This window comes from Parus major, chromosome 2 (assembly GCF_001522545.3).
Source record: "Parus major isolate Abel chromosome 2, Parus_major1.1, whole genome shotgun sequence".
In the NCBI taxonomy this organism is placed as follows: domain Eukaryota; kingdom Metazoa; phylum Chordata; class Aves; order Passeriformes; family Paridae; genus Parus; species Parus major.
Genome location: NC_031769.1, coordinates 139,238,448 through 139,256,362, shown reverse-complemented (window position 1 = coordinate 139,256,362; position 17,915 = coordinate 139,238,448). Strand labels below are relative to the sequence as shown.

Sequence of the window (17,915 nt, the reverse complement as noted above, 5' to 3'; positions counted from 1 at the left end):
ATTTATCTTTTTCTAGTCAGCATTTTACCAATAAAAGCTTGTCCTGTTTGAGTGAACATGGGTGATTATGTGGAACTGAGGAAAATTAACTGTTGAGTAAAAACTGTATTCTTCTCTTAGCTCTGTTGTATCAACACTTCTGGCACTTATGGATGGCTTAGACAGCAGAGGAGAGGTTGTGGTAATTGGAGCCACCAACAGGCTGGATTCTATAGATCCTGCTTTACGAAGACCGGGACGCTTTGATCGAGAGTTTCTCTTCAGCTTGCCAAACAAAGAGGTCAGAACTTCAACTCAACCTCAGTGCTTAATGTGACAGAGTCCATCTTTGTAACAAACCCGTGCAACTCAGCAGGATCGTGGAGCAGTGAAAGTCTCCTCACTATTGTACTGCTTTGGACAAAAGAGGGCTCTCTGGAGAGACTGTGCTGTACTGTGGAGGGCAGACCTGGCACTGAATATGTATCATTAAGATGATTGTAATAGGTAGTTAGTCCTCTAATTATTAGTTTTGGTCTCTGCAACCAGCAAAGAAAATAGGATGCTGCTACTCATGAAAATGTTTAAAAATGACTTTATGAATTAGTTAAGAAGTACTGCTGTGGCATTGTGAAATTGAAAGAAATGGTGTGCAGACAAGAATTCTTTTTTGGTAACAAAAACTTTGATTCAGGCTGGTGCTGGAGCCAGTTAATTATGTTAGGAACTAATGTTCTTACTGGTACTCAGTAACAGGGACGTGGACAAAAATGTGAAGTCACTGCACACAGCTGCAGGGCTAGGGAAGCTTCTAGTTCAATGACAATAGGCAATGAAAAAAATATTGTGGGTGAGATAGCGACCAAAACTGAAATGCAGTTTGTGTTTTCCTTTTGGCCATCAGTGATAGTTCTTTTTCTTAGCACTTTCTGGAAAGTGCTGAATTGAATGCTGGTAAAAGTGCACTAAATAGTGCATTTAACTCAAACATTTTTCTCTGGTATTTATTTGCTCTTAGGAACAGGAGAGGAGGTGCCATGAAGCAGATCTAATACACACTTCCCTCACTGTGGAAGAATTTTAGAAATTTGCCATAATTAGTCTGTGTACCACTAAATACTTCAGTGAAAGTCCTGCTAAGATCAGAGATGGGGATAGGCAAAATTTGACATTTTCTGAATGAGTGACAGTAATTTGAGTCATAATTATTGTTCTACTTGGTAGCAAGAGTAGCAACTGGGAATGGTGTGCTAGGACTGTTTTCCTTGCATGAGCTGTCAGAAGAGTAAATTTGATGAACTAATGAGATTGCCATCATGAAATTTTGCTGAAATTGAGAGAATTTTCTGTAAAAAAATCTCTTTGCAGTTAAGTCTGGGGTTTTTTACTACAGTGTTTTCTTCTGGATCTCACACTTGTTAAAACTCACTTTTTTATGGAAGATGTAAATGCCTTTTACTTCATTGCATCCCCCAGCAAGAGTTTAATGTAACAAATTTAGAACTAGGAAATTTCCTTGAAAAAGCTTGAATAAACAGAACATATTAATTTACCCTTAAAATTCAGAGTTTAGCAGATAAGAGAAGTATTTGTATTAGTGTGGGGGTTTTGTATTGTGGTAGTTTTAAGAGAAAATTTAGGGCAAACTAAAATGCAAGTGTTTTGTTTTCAGGCGAGAAAAGAGATTTTCAAAATTCACACACGAGACTGGACCCTGAAGCCATTGGACAAGTTTCTTGAAGAGCTGGCTGAGAAATGTGTTGGTGAGTTTGAAAACACTGTAGGTTACTGAGTTGTGGGGAATTGGAGCTCGTTCCAGGCAGTACTTGAGCTCTTGTGCCTTGCTGTAGAGTGAGGCGGTGACACATCCAGCATGTCCTGAGAGCAAACCCAGACAGATGCAGCTTTCAGTTTTCTTTTTTCCTCAGAACACATGAATGGGTTTAGGTCACTTTTCCCAGGAGTAAAGTTTTGACTAGGGGGCTGTGTCTTTAGTGCAAGGTATTGGGCTGTGAGACACAATAGTGTATTGCAGTGCAGTAATTCCTTGAATTATCTCTTACCCAGTTAATTTTTGGCTGCATGCAAAGTCTTTAATTTTTCCACTTTAGAAGTCTTGGCCTTGACTTTGGTGTTGCCTGAGCCTGACATAACATTTGATTCTTGCTTTATTTATTAGGATACTGTGGTGCTGATATTAAAGCCTTATGTGCTGAAGCTGCACTCTGCGCTTTGCGCCGCCGCTATCCTCAGATATATGAAAGGAGTGAGAAGCTGCAGTTAGACATCGCTTCAATTAAAATAACAGCAAAGGATTTTGTCATGGCCATGCAGAAGACAGTTCCAGCTTCACAGAGGGCTGTTGTTTCACCTGGGCAAGCACTATCACCTATTTTAAAACCACTGTTAGAAAACACATTGGAAAGAATTTTACAAGCCTTACAGAGAGTCTTTCCCCACGCAGAGCTTGCACTGAAGAAGGACCAACAGCAAGGTATAAAAGCAACATCCATTTGCTTAAAATTCTGCTAAAGCAAAAGCTTCTGATACGTAAAGTAATATACATAAACCTCTCAGCCACAATGACAGTTCAGTTTTATAACCTGGATGTGCAGAGTGCTGGATGGGAGCTGTGAGTGACTTGCAATATGCAGTGTTTCAGTAGTTGTAATTTAGGGCTGGGCTTCATAGTATAGGTGAACTCATGCTCCTGACTGCATAAACCTTGATCAGGTTTAGTTTGTCAGTTGGTGAGAACAAATCAATATTGATACACTCTCTTGATTAATGGAGGTCTGTGAATAGTTAGTTACTATGCTAGTCTCTGGAGAGTGTTCTCCCAGTATCACTGCCAGTATAGCTGGGATCATTTGCATTCATGAAAGAGACAGAGACCCACCAACACAATGAAAGCATTGGGGCTGGGAGATGGGTAATTGTGCCCCCTCTCTGTTGTCCACCTCCCATTATCTCCTCATTTCATGATCTTTGAGGAGCCTTATTTAGAAGTTGTGTGGGTCTTTATACTCTGACTGTCTGGTTCTGGACCAATGGAAGTCTGTTTAATTACATTCACTTAATTTTGTCACATCTGATGGGAGAACCTGTTCCTAAAAGCAGTGGCCTCATTGGGTTTTTCAGGTATATAAGAAGTACAGAAGTTGTTCCTAATCAAATTTATTCCAAGGTCAAAAAAACCTCACAAGTTCTTTTCAACAGAGAAACCTGATGTGAATTGTGGGATATAGGACAGCTTTGTAGAAACTGTGCAGTCTCCTTATATCTGTGGTAGAATAAACCATTCAGTAAATAGCATTCAGTGTGTGCCCTCAAATGAAATACAAGGGAATGGTTTCCCGCACTGATTTCAAAGGTGTATTAATGCAAGAGTAAGATTTGAGCTATTCAGGAAAGTCAACAAAGCTCTCATCTTTAAATCCTATTTTAGGAAATGATGTGATTGACAGTGAAGAGGAATCACCATCAATCTTTGAAGAGAATTCAACTGATGAAATGCCTGATCATGAAAAGGCTGAATTCCTCACTTTAAACAGGTCTTGTTTGTCCCCTTTATGTTTACATTTTTAAGATGGCCAAGTCTGTAAACTGTTATGTTGTGAGGGGTGCTGGATGCAGGAATGATGGGTGTGTGGGGGTTGGTCAATATTTGCAAGAAGTGTGAAGATCCAACTGGTGCTGGTGTTCTAACCGAATACCCTGCCCTGGCCCATCAAACTGACTAGCCCAGCCCTATTTGCCTAAGTCAAAGTGGTCCACAGATTATTAGAACATGTTGATTTCATTGATTTCATTGATTTTTTTTTATTTAATCTAAAGGTTCAAGACCCAAAAAATGTGCTGTCTACCCTTTTAGCTTAAAAAAACCCTAAGGATTTGTGTAGCCATCTTTTGTCTGTCTGCCTTCCAAGACTGTTAAATCAGAAATGAAATGGCTTGTTAAAACACTGTGAGAAAAACAATGTCTGCTTTTTGTACCTTTAACCTACAGAGTTTGTTAATCTTTTAATGTTTTATAGTGGAAGTTGTATAAATCAACAGTTGAAGCAGTAGATTTTGTCACTGTTGGGTCAGTTATTCTTTTCCCTTTCTATTGCTGTGCTGTCCAGAAAATGTGACTTGCTGAGCTTGGTCTCTATGATCTTAAGCAAGGAAAGGTACAACAGTCTTGAGGTAGAAAAACCCAAAGCTCTTCACAAGTGTGTTTCATGTTCATAAAACAAGATGATTAGAAAATTAATAGAAATTCAAAGAGGAAAACACAGAAGTAATTCAACCAATCAAATTGTGTGTTTCTTCAGATACAGCTAATGTGTTTCAGTGCCCAGGTTAATTTCGTTCCTAGCAATGTTGGTTTGCTTCTTCCTTACCACCAACTCCAGGTACTACAGCCAAATTTTAGCTAAACTTGGTAGGTGTAGAGATCTCAGTTACTTAAAGTCAAGACCTATTGAAAATGGCTGTGTACATGGAGTCAAGAGACTCTGATTTGTGCTTAGAAAAGAGAGTTGTTCTGCCCCATAGCAGGTCACTGACCAGCTGTGTGTGTGTGTGTGTGTGTGTATTTGGCTGGACAGCTTCACTGAAGGATTTAAGAGCTCTTTCTTAACCCAGCTAAAGGAATGGCAGACATGCTGCCGACTGGCAGGATTTGTTAGTGGAGGTATGGTACCAGTTTTTGAACAAATAGGCTTTGATAGTCTTCCTGATCACAGACCAGCTTAATATTTCATGGAACATGGTGTGTATTTACAAAAAAAAATCATATAGGAAAAATCTTCAACATCTGTGTGCCTATTAATCACTTGTTTTTAAACTTGTTTTCTTCTTACTGTTGTAGAAATCCTCGTTGCCAGCCAACATCTTTCAGGCCACGGTTCTTATTAGTTGAAGATCCAGGGTGTGGGCAGGCTTTTCATCTGGCACCTGCAGTAATCCATGCCCTGGAGAAGTTTCCAGTTTATACACTAGACCTGCCTGCTTTGTTTGTTAGCGTCACATCCCCAGAAGAAACATGTGCACAGGTATCTTTTTTCTCATTAATCTGTTAGGACTCCCAAACTGAATATAAACTGTATATAAACTTGTGAAATAAGCAAAATTCATTGTTAATTGAGGAGGCCTGGTTGGAATATGCTGTTTACATCTGTCTGGAAATTCACTTTTTTTCTAAATGGAATGATACTGCATAAGGATGTTATACATAGTCATGTTTTCCATTTGAAAGGAAGCAGCGAGGGTGTTGCTAGCAGCTCAGGAAGATGGGTGGTGCTGCTAATAAAGCACTCGCTTTTTATTTTGCATTCTAAAGCAAAAAATCTTGCTGGTCTGTGTTGGTTCCAGGAAGTTTTCATTGCTTCTTAGGCCTCTGTGCTGTCAGTAGATGGCTCTGCATCAGCCTGATGGCATCATGCACTTTCTGAAGCCCTATTTTTCAATATATTTGTGGACAGTCAAGGTTTGGGGTGAAAGGGTTTCTTTTTTTACATATACAGCTTGCAGCACTACAGTGCATGCAGTAAAGGAATTAAAATTCATATAACACATAGATTGTTACACTGGTGTGCTTTCCATCACTAGGAAAATTAAATATAACCACATTAGTGCTGGTTTCCTTCTTTTTTAGTTTTAGGCAGAGAATACATGTTGTTTGGCAGCACTGTATTAAAATATTTTGACCTTTAGTAGCAGCATTGGAGAGCTCTAGGGGTCAGGACACACATATTCCATGGCTCATTTGTCACACAGGAGGAGGAATTTTACTTTTTGTATCATGGTTGCATCTGTGGACATGTAACTATCATGTGTAGTGACTGCCTGGATATACCATGTGTGCTTCCCACCCTTTGACAAGAACTCTCTGAATATTGTTAATCTGAGAGGGCACATGGAGAAATTTTCACTTCCCTCTGGCAGTAGATGCATTTTGTTTCCTGTGATTGAGGTGCCATCTGTAAGCAGTGGCTTGTGCTCTTCCAAAGCATATCATCTGGTCTGATGGATCCTTTGGTAGTAAGAAGTTGTGATTTAGTTCTTCAGGCAGACAAATAAATGGTCACTTTTTATAAGAAGTGCTTGAAATTATGCATTGTAAGCAGGCTTTTCACATAGGTCTTTGTTGAGTCTATGCTCTAGAGTCTGTGTTGGGTATGTGCCTGCTCTGAACTGCAATTGGTATAGCTGCAGTCGTGTGGCAGTTTCTCCAGGTTAATACATCTTGCTGAAGGGCTAGTCTTGTTTTTTTCAGGCACACCACCAGATTGGCTGAGTGCTGAGGCTCTTCAGAAGTTCTTTTACACCAAAGTAGTTTTGAAATTGGGCAGAAATTCAAGTCTGTTTCTGTGTAGCCATATCTGTGTTTGAGTCAAAGTGAAAATTTTACCTTATTGTTAATGACTAGTTAATTTATTGTTTTTTCTTGACATTTTAGCTTCATGTACTCTTATTTCGTAAGATAGTTTGACTGATAGGTAGTTATTTAGTATCCTGTTCTACAGGGTGTAGTTTTCTTATCTGAGCTCTCATTTTGCTAGTTGATGCGAGAAGCTCAAAGAACAGCACCCAGTATCATTTATGTCCCACAAATCCCTTTGTGGTGGGAGACTGTTGGACCTACAGTGAAAGCTGTTTTTACGACACTACTGCAGAACATTCCAACGTTTGCTCCGGTTCTGCTCCTTGCAACAACTGATGTGAAACATGGAGATCTTCCAGAAGAGGTATTTATCAATACTTTTTTTTACTCTTGCTTTTTTGCTTGCTAGTTTATAACTCTTTGAAGCATGGGAGTGCTGTGCCACTCTAAAGTGAATTCATACTGTTACTATTTAGGCACCCTACCCTCTTAAAAGTCTCTCAGAATTTGCTTAAACAAAACAGTGCTGAAAGCATTTGTCTAAACTGTTTTCTGAGTAAAAAGATTGACTTCAACCCAACTCTTTCACCCTTCTCACTGATGCTTATTAGACAGATGTACAAATTTGCTTCAGGCAATCATTTTGGTGACAGCAAGATGGTGAGGTGTGTGCTTAGTGAAGAATATACAGTACTTGAGACAGGAAAAAGATTGTTCTACTGAAAAGTGAAAGATATTTTTAATGAAAAAGTACAGTAGTCACACTGTTACTGATGGAACATAATTTCAAATTTAAATAATCTCATTATTATTTCAGTTTCATTTTGCATCTGGTTGGTGAAAACTTGGCATACTGGAAAGATAAAGTCCAGCTTCTGTTTAAGTAACTTGGAAATCAAATTTTAATTGTATTCCTTAACAAAATTCATTAAGACTATCTGCTGAGCTTTCTAGACATTGGTGGTGGCACAACTATCCCCTCCAGCTGGACTGGGATCTCAGAAACAACATCAAAGTGTATTAAAGGAAGGTGTTCAAAATGTGAATATGATGCTCTGATAATTTTGTCTTGGTTGAAAAAGTTTTTGTGCTGTTGATAAATGCTTTCTAAAATAAGAAATTAAATTACTTATGTGGCCTTTGGTATTAGAGATGGAATACCAGAGTACAACCTGGAAATATGTAACTTTAGACACTTCATTTAAATTAATTAAAAACAAAATTTTAAAAGCCACCTGGCTTTTAAAAAGAAGCTGGCACTTCTATTTGAACTTTGCCAGTTCCCTCTATATCTACTATAAAGATTTGAGCTAAAGAACAGAAAGGCAGGTAAATACAAAATCACCAGACTTGGAAGTGGTGACTGTCAGCTCTTTCTCAGTGATTTATCACATCTTTTTTTCATGGAGCCTAAACTTTAGACAGGACTATTCCTCAGAGCAGGTGTTTTAATTTGCCATGCTATGACAACTTAGCATTTTAAAACCAAGAAGATGACTTTACATACCTTATCTTACCCAGATGAGTATTCAGTTTAGTTTAAAAGGTACTCACCTTTTTGGAATAGAATATTAAAAAAAATATAAAAAATGTGTGTGGCCTTATATCTGAAAAATCTTTTCTCCTCATGCTTTAGATAAAAGCTTTATTTAATAATGATCGTGAAGAAGTTTTCAAAATCCAGTGGCCTACCTGTTCTGAAAGAAAAAGTTTTTTTGAGGATTTAGTTATGAAGCAAGCTGCTAAACCTCCTGCATCAAAAAATATCTCAGGTGAGAATATCCAAAAGATAAAACTTTGCTACCAGTAAGTTAACAACTAATACTATATGGTATCTCCTTTGGGGATAATCATCTGTCAATTATTTTTCATGTGCTTGTATTTGAGTACCATCAACTGAATAAAATTTTCCAATTAATTCAAGCTCGGCAGCCATTGGAAGTTCTGCCTGTAGCACCACCACCTATGCCTCGACAACTGACAGAGGAAGAAATAAAACAACTGGAGGAGCAGGAAGAGGATACATTGCGTGAGCTGAGGATTTACTTAAGGGATGTGACTCACAGACTTGTCATTGACAGACGTTTCAGGGCATTCACAAAGCCTGTTGACCCAGAGGAGGTAAATTAGTGTTGATCTGCAATACCATTATACCTGTGTGTATTCACATTTTTTCTGTGTGTGTGCTTCTCAGTGCTTGTGTGTTCTTTCTAGGAAGGTTTATCTTTTTCTTTAGAATCATAGTATTTACAAATCTCCAGGATATGGGAAGTGAATTTTTGTTTTGCTTTTACTTTTTTTGACTCTTTGGGTTACCCAAATATCTGTTACTTGAATATTTACTGAAGTCCCCGTGTTGCTTCTAAAACCTCTTTAAAACTTGAGAGTATTTACATTAGAAGGGTCATCTAATAAGGATCATCTAGTCCAAGTGCCAATTATGTCAAATGCCAACACAGTTTGCTTGTAAAAAGGCTTTGGTATGTAGGTGTATTATAGCACTAAAAAGAAGAGATCTCTCCTTTTCTCTGTAATTATAAACAATATTTCTAGGGCTGTTTTAATAAAGCCTAAAGCTCTGTAGTTGTCTGTCAGTAGTTTCTCCATGAACAGGAGTAGAAGCAGCAATTTGTCAGATTTTCAGATTCTATTCTCAGGGGCTTTCCTTGGTATAAGATCAACCATAAAGGCTGTGTGTTTTTTTCTTCCTCCCACATGCTTCTCATTTAATTCATTGAATAACTGTAGGCTGGAGCACATACTTCCAAGTCAGCTGGAGATTTGAGACAGCTTTGCATTTCCACAAGGTCCTATTTCCCCAAATATCCATGGACTTACTTCCTTTCCTTGTAGTTTCTGGATCTGAATAATCTAAACAAACATGGATGTCCTCATATGAACTAGTCATTAAGCTCCTTCTGTTTGAATAAAAAAATTGGCATCTCTGGGTCAGCTATCTCATTCTAGGTGCCTAGGATAGGTGCTTCAAAGTTGCAATTCCTGCCGCCTTTTTCTTGCTGCCAAAAACAAAGAATCTCGGTGATTTTATTGAGAAACGTTCTTTTGCTTTTATTTTCTGAAAGTAAGTGAAACGCATCCCACTCTGAGTGCTGATTCCCTTCTGTCCCTTCTCTGTCCCTTCTTCTGACCTCCCTGCTTCTTTGTTTTCCCCTCTTCTAGTCTGTCTCTTCAAAGCCAGCTGAAATAGCCCTTCTATTTTCAAGAAACCAATTGGGTAATTTCTACATCTTTGGATGTGTCATACTGGGATTTATTTGACTTCATGAAAATAATTATTTTTGGTGGCTGCTGTGTTAAGTCTCTGAGCATATGTATATTTCCTTTGCAGGTACCTGATTACAATGCTGTTATTAAACAACCCATGGACCTCTCCACAGTTCTGTCCAAGATCGACATGCACCAGTACCCAACTGCAAGAGACTTTCTAAAAGACATTGATCTAATCTGTAGCAATGCTTTAGAGTACAACCCAGTCAAAGATCCTGGAGGTGAGGATGAGGTTTTATCACTAATTTGTAAAAATTTTAAATGTACAAGTTGATAAATGTTATTTGTGTACAGTAGATGTGAGATTAGATCATTTAAAAGATCTCCAGAGAGCATTTCTGGCCAGGTTATGAATGTTCCAGCATTAAATAAAGTTACTTAGGTATGAAATTGTGATAGGCATGTTGATTGGAAACTACTGCTTCTGCTTTAATAATTAACTTATCAGTTGGCATGCTGAAAAGATTGACTGAGACAGCCTTTCAGAACCTACCTATGACAAGAGAAAAAATTTTGCAAGTAAACAAAATAAAGGGATTCATTGGCTGGTAGAAAGTACTCAACTCTGACTGTAAAATTTCAGATCGTCTCCTTAGGCACAGAGCCTGTGCTTTGAGAGATACTGCCTATTCCATAGTGAGGGAGGAAATGGATGAAGATTTTGAACAACGCTGCCAAGAAATCAAAGAATCTCGTAAGCAAAGAGGTATGTTTTTTGACACTGAGGATTTAAAGACTTGTCCCAGTGTTTGTAACCAGCCAGACACCATTCTTTGCTCTCTCTTTATTGCAAGGTTCAGACTGTGCTTCCTCTTACTTCTGTCTAATGCCAAGGGATGACTCTGTTCCTGGGTGTAAGAAAACAGACCCAAAGTGTAATGAAAAACTGAGGATGCCAGCAGGGCCTGTGGATGCCAGTACCCCCTGGTCTAAAGGCAAGTTGTGTTTTACTCAGATTTTCCTGGAGAAGGTGCTGAACTCTCTGTTGTTGTGACACATAACATGTTCCTACAATGCCTGGTTCTTCATTGCCAGAGGCATTAAATTTTTTAATATGCTGCAAAACTTGAGAAATCCAGAAGTCATTCATTCAGTGTGGTTATAAAGTCCAAGTACAATGGCTAGTTGACATTGTAAGACACTGCCCTTGGTGGCTCAATTGATATTTAATGGCTCATACATCCTCTTCAAGTCAAAAAAGTTGTACATGATGGTTTCTGAATGACTACATAGTTCTTAGTTAGATGCAAAAGTGTTTTCCCCTTCCCTGCCCTCAAGCATTAAACTCTATTCCTGTGATTTCCAATTGAAGGGGAAAGGGTTAAAAAAAGGGGAGCAATAATCATCGACATGTAAAGAAAAGATCATTATTTCTTCAGTTTTACCATGAAAAGGACATGGGGGAAAAAAGGGGTCTTGCGTCTTTCAGTTAAAACACATGACATGATGTGACATTTCCTGGTCTTGCTGGCGTGTCTGGGAGTTTTGCCACTGACTTGACCCATAGGCCTTGTGTGGTACTCCATGAGTATAAAGAGTGGTGGGGTTTTCTGGAAGGCAAAATGACAAGTTTGTATTGAACAAGGTTAACTGAATCAGAAAGCTTATGAAGTGTAAATCTCTATGGAGGATTTTTTTCTCCAGCAAATACTCCCAAAAAAGTGCCTCTTCAGCTGTCCCCAGTGTGTATCTAACTTTTCTGAAGTTTACAGATTCTGAGGGCTCATCTCCCAATGCTTTTCTGTAGTTCACATGTATTAGACACTTACTGAGTCACCTAATAATCTTGCTTTGCAGTAAGACTTCCTGTCTATAGTGAGACTTTTGTGTTCATAACCTCTTGAAGCTGATGGTTTTGTGAATTAAATTCTGTAGTGGGATTTTTTAAAATCTAGTAGCTAACTGACTCATTAAATTGCACCTTTTTCTCTAGACATGTCTGGGGAAATGGACAGTGGTACTGAAGTTCCTTTGGTACTTTTCCTTGTCAGACAAGTAAGATGAGCGTGCTTCTTGTTTTGGTAATGTTTTGGATTACTTTTGCTTGTATCTCTTTGTAGATAAGTCAAAAAGAAAACGCAGAAGGAACAGAGAGTGTTCAAGTATTGCAGCTAAAAAGAGGAATATTCAATTCAATAAAGAGAATAAAATTCCTGAAGACCAAAATGAAGAGTCTAACACAGATTGCAGTGAATTCACATCCTCTCAGGATACTGCTATTGAAGAACATGAAAATGTACTTCAGGAACGACAGAAAAATGGGACAGAAAATGAAAGAGAGAGAGTTCTCCCTGTGGGTAAATCTTCTGGAAAAAAGAGAGAAAATTCGGACTTAAGAGAGCAGAGTGAGATGCCAGATTGTCAAAAAGCAGGAACTTCTGAAGACAGAGGTTCAAATGGTAAGCGAAAGATCAAACAGGTCATTTACCTCTTTCTTTCTGAGGGAGGGTTACACTGCCTACCAGGTTTTAGCCTTCTTGATTTATGTTCTCAGTTGTCTCTCAAATTGGTGCACAGTGTTTCTTGAGTAATGGTGCTGCCCCTCGAGTTACGCCAGCCAGACTCGTTTATTTCTGCAGCTGCTGCATTTCTGATTCTGCAGTTTGTCTTTCAAATGGTACCTAACTGAAAAACAATCATTGGCTGTCTTTTATTGCATAAGGATCTTCCCAGCAATAAGAAATGTAAGTTTAAAAGCTGTACTTCAAGCAGTACACCCAGAGTCATGTGTAGAATAGAAGAGTTATGTCCTAGTGTTGGCAGTGTAAGATGTGTTTTCTAACCTAAATTACTTTGGAGTTTTGCAGTGCAGTGCTGTAATGGCAACAGTTTGGTTTTTTCCCCTGGTTTTCCCCTGCCTTTTTGTCTAGTGTTGTTTCTTTGTGTTCAAGTTTCTAGTTTTCATGGAGCAGAGATTTTTGCCAGAAAGGAGGTAAAAGTGTCAAGCATTTATCATTGCAAAATGGTAACAGTTGTCTCTGTTGTTGCAGAGATGTTCTCTTCTCCAACTACAGGGTACTTCACTCGTACTGTGTTTTAGAGAAATAGAAATCCTGACATAAGAAATTCGTGTCATTCCAGATTTGTGGGTACGTTGTGTGACTCATGCAAGATCTTCTCAGGTGGAAGAGAAACAGCTGGGATGTGTTGGGAAGGCAGTGAAAACTGGCACACATAGAGTGTGTGTGGATTACTGTGAGCTCGAAGTAAGTTCAAATTTTAATTTTGTTAATACCAAAGTAGGACATTTACTTGCTACATACAGAGTTGTAAATTTAGTCGGTTAAAATTAACCAGTGCCAATTCAGACAAAGTATGGGAGGGATATATAGCTGGTAAAATTCAACCTGTAATGGACTATGACTGTTGTTTCCACAGCTGGTGTAGACTGCTTGCTGTTCTTGCTCCTGGTGAACTAAATTTAGGAGACTAGATTATCTCCTATATTTAATGTAAAGGGGCTTGTTAGATTTTAAAATAGCCCACTGGCAAACTGGTAGTGCTGTGGGTTATTAGTGTCTTGACAGTTTTTATGATGGACTGGTGGGTTGTTTTGGTTTGCTCTTTGCATGTTTTCATTTATTAGGAATTGGAAGAGTGTCTTGATTTTTAGAGATGACTTTTAATTTGAAGTTAGCAGGTCAACTTAAAGGTCATCCTGGATAAAATACTAATACCTACTCTTCTCAAATGCTTTGAAAATCCAGTGATAGAATTTTGCATTCCTATAGGTACCGTGTTACAAGGTTTTTCAAATCCCCTGTAAGAGAGAAGTTATCCTAGGATACAATTGGAGAAAGGGTCAAAAATGTGCCTAGCTGCAGGAGGTCAAAGAAGTTCCTTTGCATGAATTGGAGAGGTTAGATAGACCTGGCCTTTTTCATGAGATGTTTCAGTGAGGAGAATTCAGGAAATTGTCAGGTTGAGGTCCTGGAGATGGGTCAAACCAGAAGGGGCTGCTGTTTACCTGACATAAGAAATGAAGTGAGAAGAGAGAAATTAACTTTTTACAATAGGCTTCCTAAGCAAGCAAATTTAATGAGGTTGTGTTCATAGAATGATAGAATATCCTGGGTTGGAAGGGACCTAGAAGGATAGAGTCCAACTCCTGGCCCTGCACAGGGCACCCCTAACAGTCTTGCTGTGTGCTTGAGAGCATTGTCTAAATGTTTCTTGAGCTCTGTCAAGCTTTGTGCTGTAACCACTTTCCTGGGGAGCCTGTCCTACAGCCTGATGACCCCCAAGGTGAAGAACTTCTTCCTTACATCCAACCTGAACTCCCCCTGACACAGCTTCATGCTGTTCCTTCAGGTCCTGTCAGTGGTCACCAAAGAGCAGAGATGGGTCAGTGCCTGCTCCTCCACTTCCCCTTGCGAGGAAGCTGTTGTTCATGTCTGCCTGTGTAGGGAATCCACATGGGTTTCTCTAGAGTCAAGGTGCCAAGTGCATGTGCTCTGAAGGTACTACCCACTGGAGAGATGGTACCGTAGAGCCCTTACAGAGGTTTCAGCTGCAAGGACAGAGCTACAGTCATGAAATGCATCTTTTAGAAAACTTAATTCCTTAACATGGGTGCCACTGGAACCTGCTGCTTGTGTTAGAGAGCTTCTTTGGAATTCACTTGCAGACAATAAGTTGGGTGAACCTCCAAACTGGAGCTGCTTGGACTTGTTTGGGCTGTTTTTTTTTTCGTTTGGGATTTTGGGTTTTTTCATTTATTTGCTTGATAATAAGTGTAGAACTTGATGAACACATACGAGAGTGTGCAGTCACTTATGTGGCAGCAATTAGAAAGCTTCACATGGGAAGTTGGGCATACACCTTTACTATGTCCTGCCTTTTCTGTTTGCAGCTTATTTTGTGCTATTCTGAACTCTGGTTTCCATTTTTTTTCTTCAGCAAGTGTTGCATTCTATTGCCGTGGTAACTGAGAACGTCAGTATATTTCGCATGGAAAAACTATATGCTGTCCTTAGCCAGTGCATTTACCAACATCGGGAAGATGGTGACAAAAACAAATTACTGAAGGTAATTTTTATGTCTTGTAGCATTTTGTCATTGTTACAGGTGTGTGTTATGCATATGTACCTGTGAACATCATGGTTATTTAGTACTACTCATTGCTGCTTAGTTGCCTGTGTTACAAGATTTGTTCATTACAGTCTGGAAGACATTTCTCCATATTGTAAAACTATTGTTGCATTTGGCTTAGCTGTTGGCAGTTTCAGCAGGAAAAGGCTTGAAGATGATGGGTCCCCCCCAGAGCCCTCTCCAAGCAGTTAACCTCAGTCTGTCACCACTCCTGCTCCAGAACCTTTTCAGTGCTGGGGGGGCTGTGAAAGGAGGGTGCTTTTCTCAGTCTGTCACTTCCTCGTTCTTCTCTTGCGGGCAGTCACACATGGTAACACTTGTACAGTAGTCATTCTGCTCCTGAAAAGAAACTAAGTATGAGGCATAACAAGAATAGGAGACTTTCGTCTTACCAGACTTCCTTTTCAGTTAGAATGGCTCAAGTATCTTTAATTTCATATATGGGGAGCTTCCTGCCTTTGAAGGTTTAATGCTAAGAGTCAAATTCTTTAATCTCTTCCTCTAAGAGAGGATTTCCAAGTTGTCAGAACTTGGCAGAAATATTCCACAGGAACCCGTGGTCCCAGTCTGACATTCCCAGTGTTGAGTTGATTTAGATAGGTTGGATATTCAGACTTCAGCTTTGAAGTCCTTGAATCCTTTTGTCATCCAGGTGGTCATGCATAAGAATAGATAAAATTATGTGTCTCAGTCTTCCTTAAAAAGTGAGGAAGCCTCTTCCCTTGGGTTCTGGTCATCTTTTTCCATATCTGATAAAGAGTCAGATCACATGTTCTTGCTCTGATTGTGCAACAGTGAGGATTATTTGGATTAAGGAATGCCATTCCTGAAAAATGCACCCTTCTCTCATCTGTCATAATGACATGATTTAGCATGTTTGTTGTCTTGGGGCTTGTGAGGTTTTGTGACAGAACTTTGCTTTCTTTGTTTTCTGCTTCTTTGAGCTTTAACCAAAGAATATTTCCCATTCAGAGGGATTGCATAAGTCAGTCCAGGAGTAAGTTCTACTGTATGAAGACAGACTTGAACAAGTATTCAGAGTGCAGAAAAGACCAGTTCAGCTTTTAGCTGTGGCCCTTTGGGAACTGTCTCCTCTAAAATTGTTGAAAGCACTATTGATCCATGGTCCCCTGATACAGATCCTTGCAGTCTTTCTAACCTACTCTCTATCTTGGGAGCATAACAATGTGTTGGAGGCAGTGAGTATAGAACAACAGTGATGGTGGTTGCACATGTATTGGCTAAATCATTACTAACAATTGTGTGCACAGATCCTTGCTTCTTTTGATGAAATAGTAAACAGGGTTCTTAAGTTTGTATTAACACTGACCCCTAATGTCTTTATTTCTTCTTAGGCAATGAAGAAAGAAATTACAGCCTTCAGTTATTCATGATACTTGACTTCAGCATACTTGACACACTCTGTAATGTTTTCTTTTTATTGCATGCTGTTTTTTTTCTTTGCATTGTTCAATAAATACTAGGTCTGCATATATATTTATACAAATATATCTTAAAATTTATTAAGAAAGCTCAAATAAAGTCATTTAATGAATTTTATTTGATATTTCCCTTCTAGATATGTATATATCAATGTGACATACTACTGTGATTACCTTTGGAACTCAGCAGATCTAAATAGATAATCTCAGTACCTCTCTTTAAAAGAAAACCTATCTTGAAACAAAGCAAGATTTACTACTGTAACTTTTTATGATAAAGTTTAATCATGCTTGTAATAATTACAACCTTAATACTGGAGAAAAGCATTTTAATACAAATTGTTCGTTCATCAGATGGCTTGTAGTTGAATTCAGTTGTAAATAGTTTTCTAGTTACCTGGGAAGAATTGTATCTGTTTATTACATAAAAATGAATATATTGTTGGTGATAAATATATTGAAGTAAAAGTAAAGCAATACTGTTAAACCTGCAGAGAAAATGTATCTGTTAATTTGATAGTTATTTAAAAAAAATAAGACAAAGTTTAACTATATGAGAATAAAATTCTATATAAATTGTGATAAAATATGTAGCATGACCCTTTGCTCTTCTGTTCTGTCAGATCACGTACACAACTTCTGGTGATACTGAGCACCAAACTGTGCCATCCCTCTTCGTGTGTGTTTGGTTTCTTACCTCTGTCAGTAGTGTTCTCTTTTTGTGTCCTACTGTGTTTGTTCAAACATGGATGTGCTATGCAGATTTTTCTTTTCTCTATTGTTTGGTGGATATGAATAAAAAAAATTAATCTCTCTTTAGTGGTGGGTGGTCTGCTCTATTTTAATTGCAGAACGATTTTGATGACTGATAATCTTGCATTTAAGACACCAGTACAAATACTATGTTTTTAAAGTAAGAACTGCCTGTGCTCAGCTTCTCCATTCACTGTATGGATTATACAGCAAAGACAAGCTCAGGAGAAATAAAAAATTAAATTGAAAATTTACATTTTAATGTAATTTATGACATGGGAAATGTAGTAAGCACATGAGTTCATTTAACTTCATGTCCTCCTTGGCTGACATTGCCTATTTCAATGTGACTTGGGCAGGTAAGGAGCTTGTTGAGTGCATCCCCTAAAAGCACTATTTGGAAAACTGACAGTGTGGAATTGAGGAACCAGAAATAGTCCTGGGCTCAAAACTTCTGTTTTGAGCAAATGTCTTCCTGTCACTAGGCTCGACAGGATCCTCTACCTATGTAGATTTAAAAAAATGTTCCCAAATCTTCATCACCTCTGAACAGTTAAGCATTCCCCACAAGCCACATCTTTTTTTCTTTCTCGGGGACACCATCACATTTTACTGTCTGACCCACAATAGCACACAGTGATAAGAAAAATGTAGCAAAGGGAGAGAGGTCTCTTTTCTCAAAGTTCTCTTACAAAAAAAACCCCAACACCCCTAGGTGTGGGAAATGTCTCTTTGATTCGAACGGCTACTTCTGTGTTCACTCGCTCTGGTTTGGGTTTCGGGACGCTGCTGCGGTGTCCTCCCTCAGGCCGCGAGTGCTACACAAACTCTGTCCGGGCTGGGAGCGACGCTGTCCCTGCAACCCGGCCCGGGCCAAGCGGGGGGGGGCGAGCGCGAAGCCGAAGTTTGCCAGCGGAGGAGTGGCTGCGGGGCTGCGGCTGCCGCCCGGGAGCTCCAACCCTGTCACCCCCGCTCCTCCCCGGGCAGCC

At 39.0% G+C, this 17,915-nt stretch overlaps 1 protein-coding gene across 3 annotated transcripts in view; it reads left to right on the top strand.

The window, feature by feature from the left end:
• ATAD2 (ATPase family AAA domain containing 2) overlaps positions 1 to 16,992 on the top strand; it is a 30,457-nt gene extending 13,465 nt beyond the window's left edge. For all 3 annotated transcript variants that reach the window (XM_015616972.1, XM_015616965.3, XM_033512438.1), the window contains 15 exons: positions 121 to 280; positions 1,652 to 1,742; positions 2,159 to 2,473; positions 3,428 to 3,533; positions 4,838 to 5,021; positions 6,531 to 6,716; positions 7,989 to 8,124; positions 8,277 to 8,473; positions 9,702 to 9,861; positions 10,224 to 10,346; positions 10,435 to 10,575; positions 11,701 to 12,039; positions 12,722 to 12,846; positions 14,540 to 14,668; positions 16,087 to 16,992. In XM_015616972.1, coding sequence (XP_015472458.1) covers positions 121 to 280; positions 1,652 to 1,742; positions 2,159 to 2,473; positions 3,428 to 3,533; positions 4,838 to 5,021; positions 6,531 to 6,716; positions 7,989 to 8,124; positions 8,277 to 8,473; positions 9,702 to 9,861; positions 10,224 to 10,346; positions 10,435 to 10,575; positions 11,701 to 12,039; positions 12,722 to 12,846; positions 14,540 to 14,668; positions 16,087 to 16,125 — 2,431 coding nt within the window. In that variant the 3' untranslated portion in view covers positions 16,126 to 16,992. The remainder of the gene's footprint in view (positions 1 to 120; positions 281 to 1,651; positions 1,743 to 2,158; positions 2,474 to 3,427; positions 3,534 to 4,837; positions 5,022 to 6,530; positions 6,717 to 7,988; positions 8,125 to 8,276; positions 8,474 to 9,701; positions 9,862 to 10,223; positions 10,347 to 10,434; positions 10,576 to 11,700; positions 12,040 to 12,721; positions 12,847 to 14,539; positions 14,669 to 16,086) is intronic.
• Positions 16,993 to 17,915: the final 923 nt, after the last annotated feature.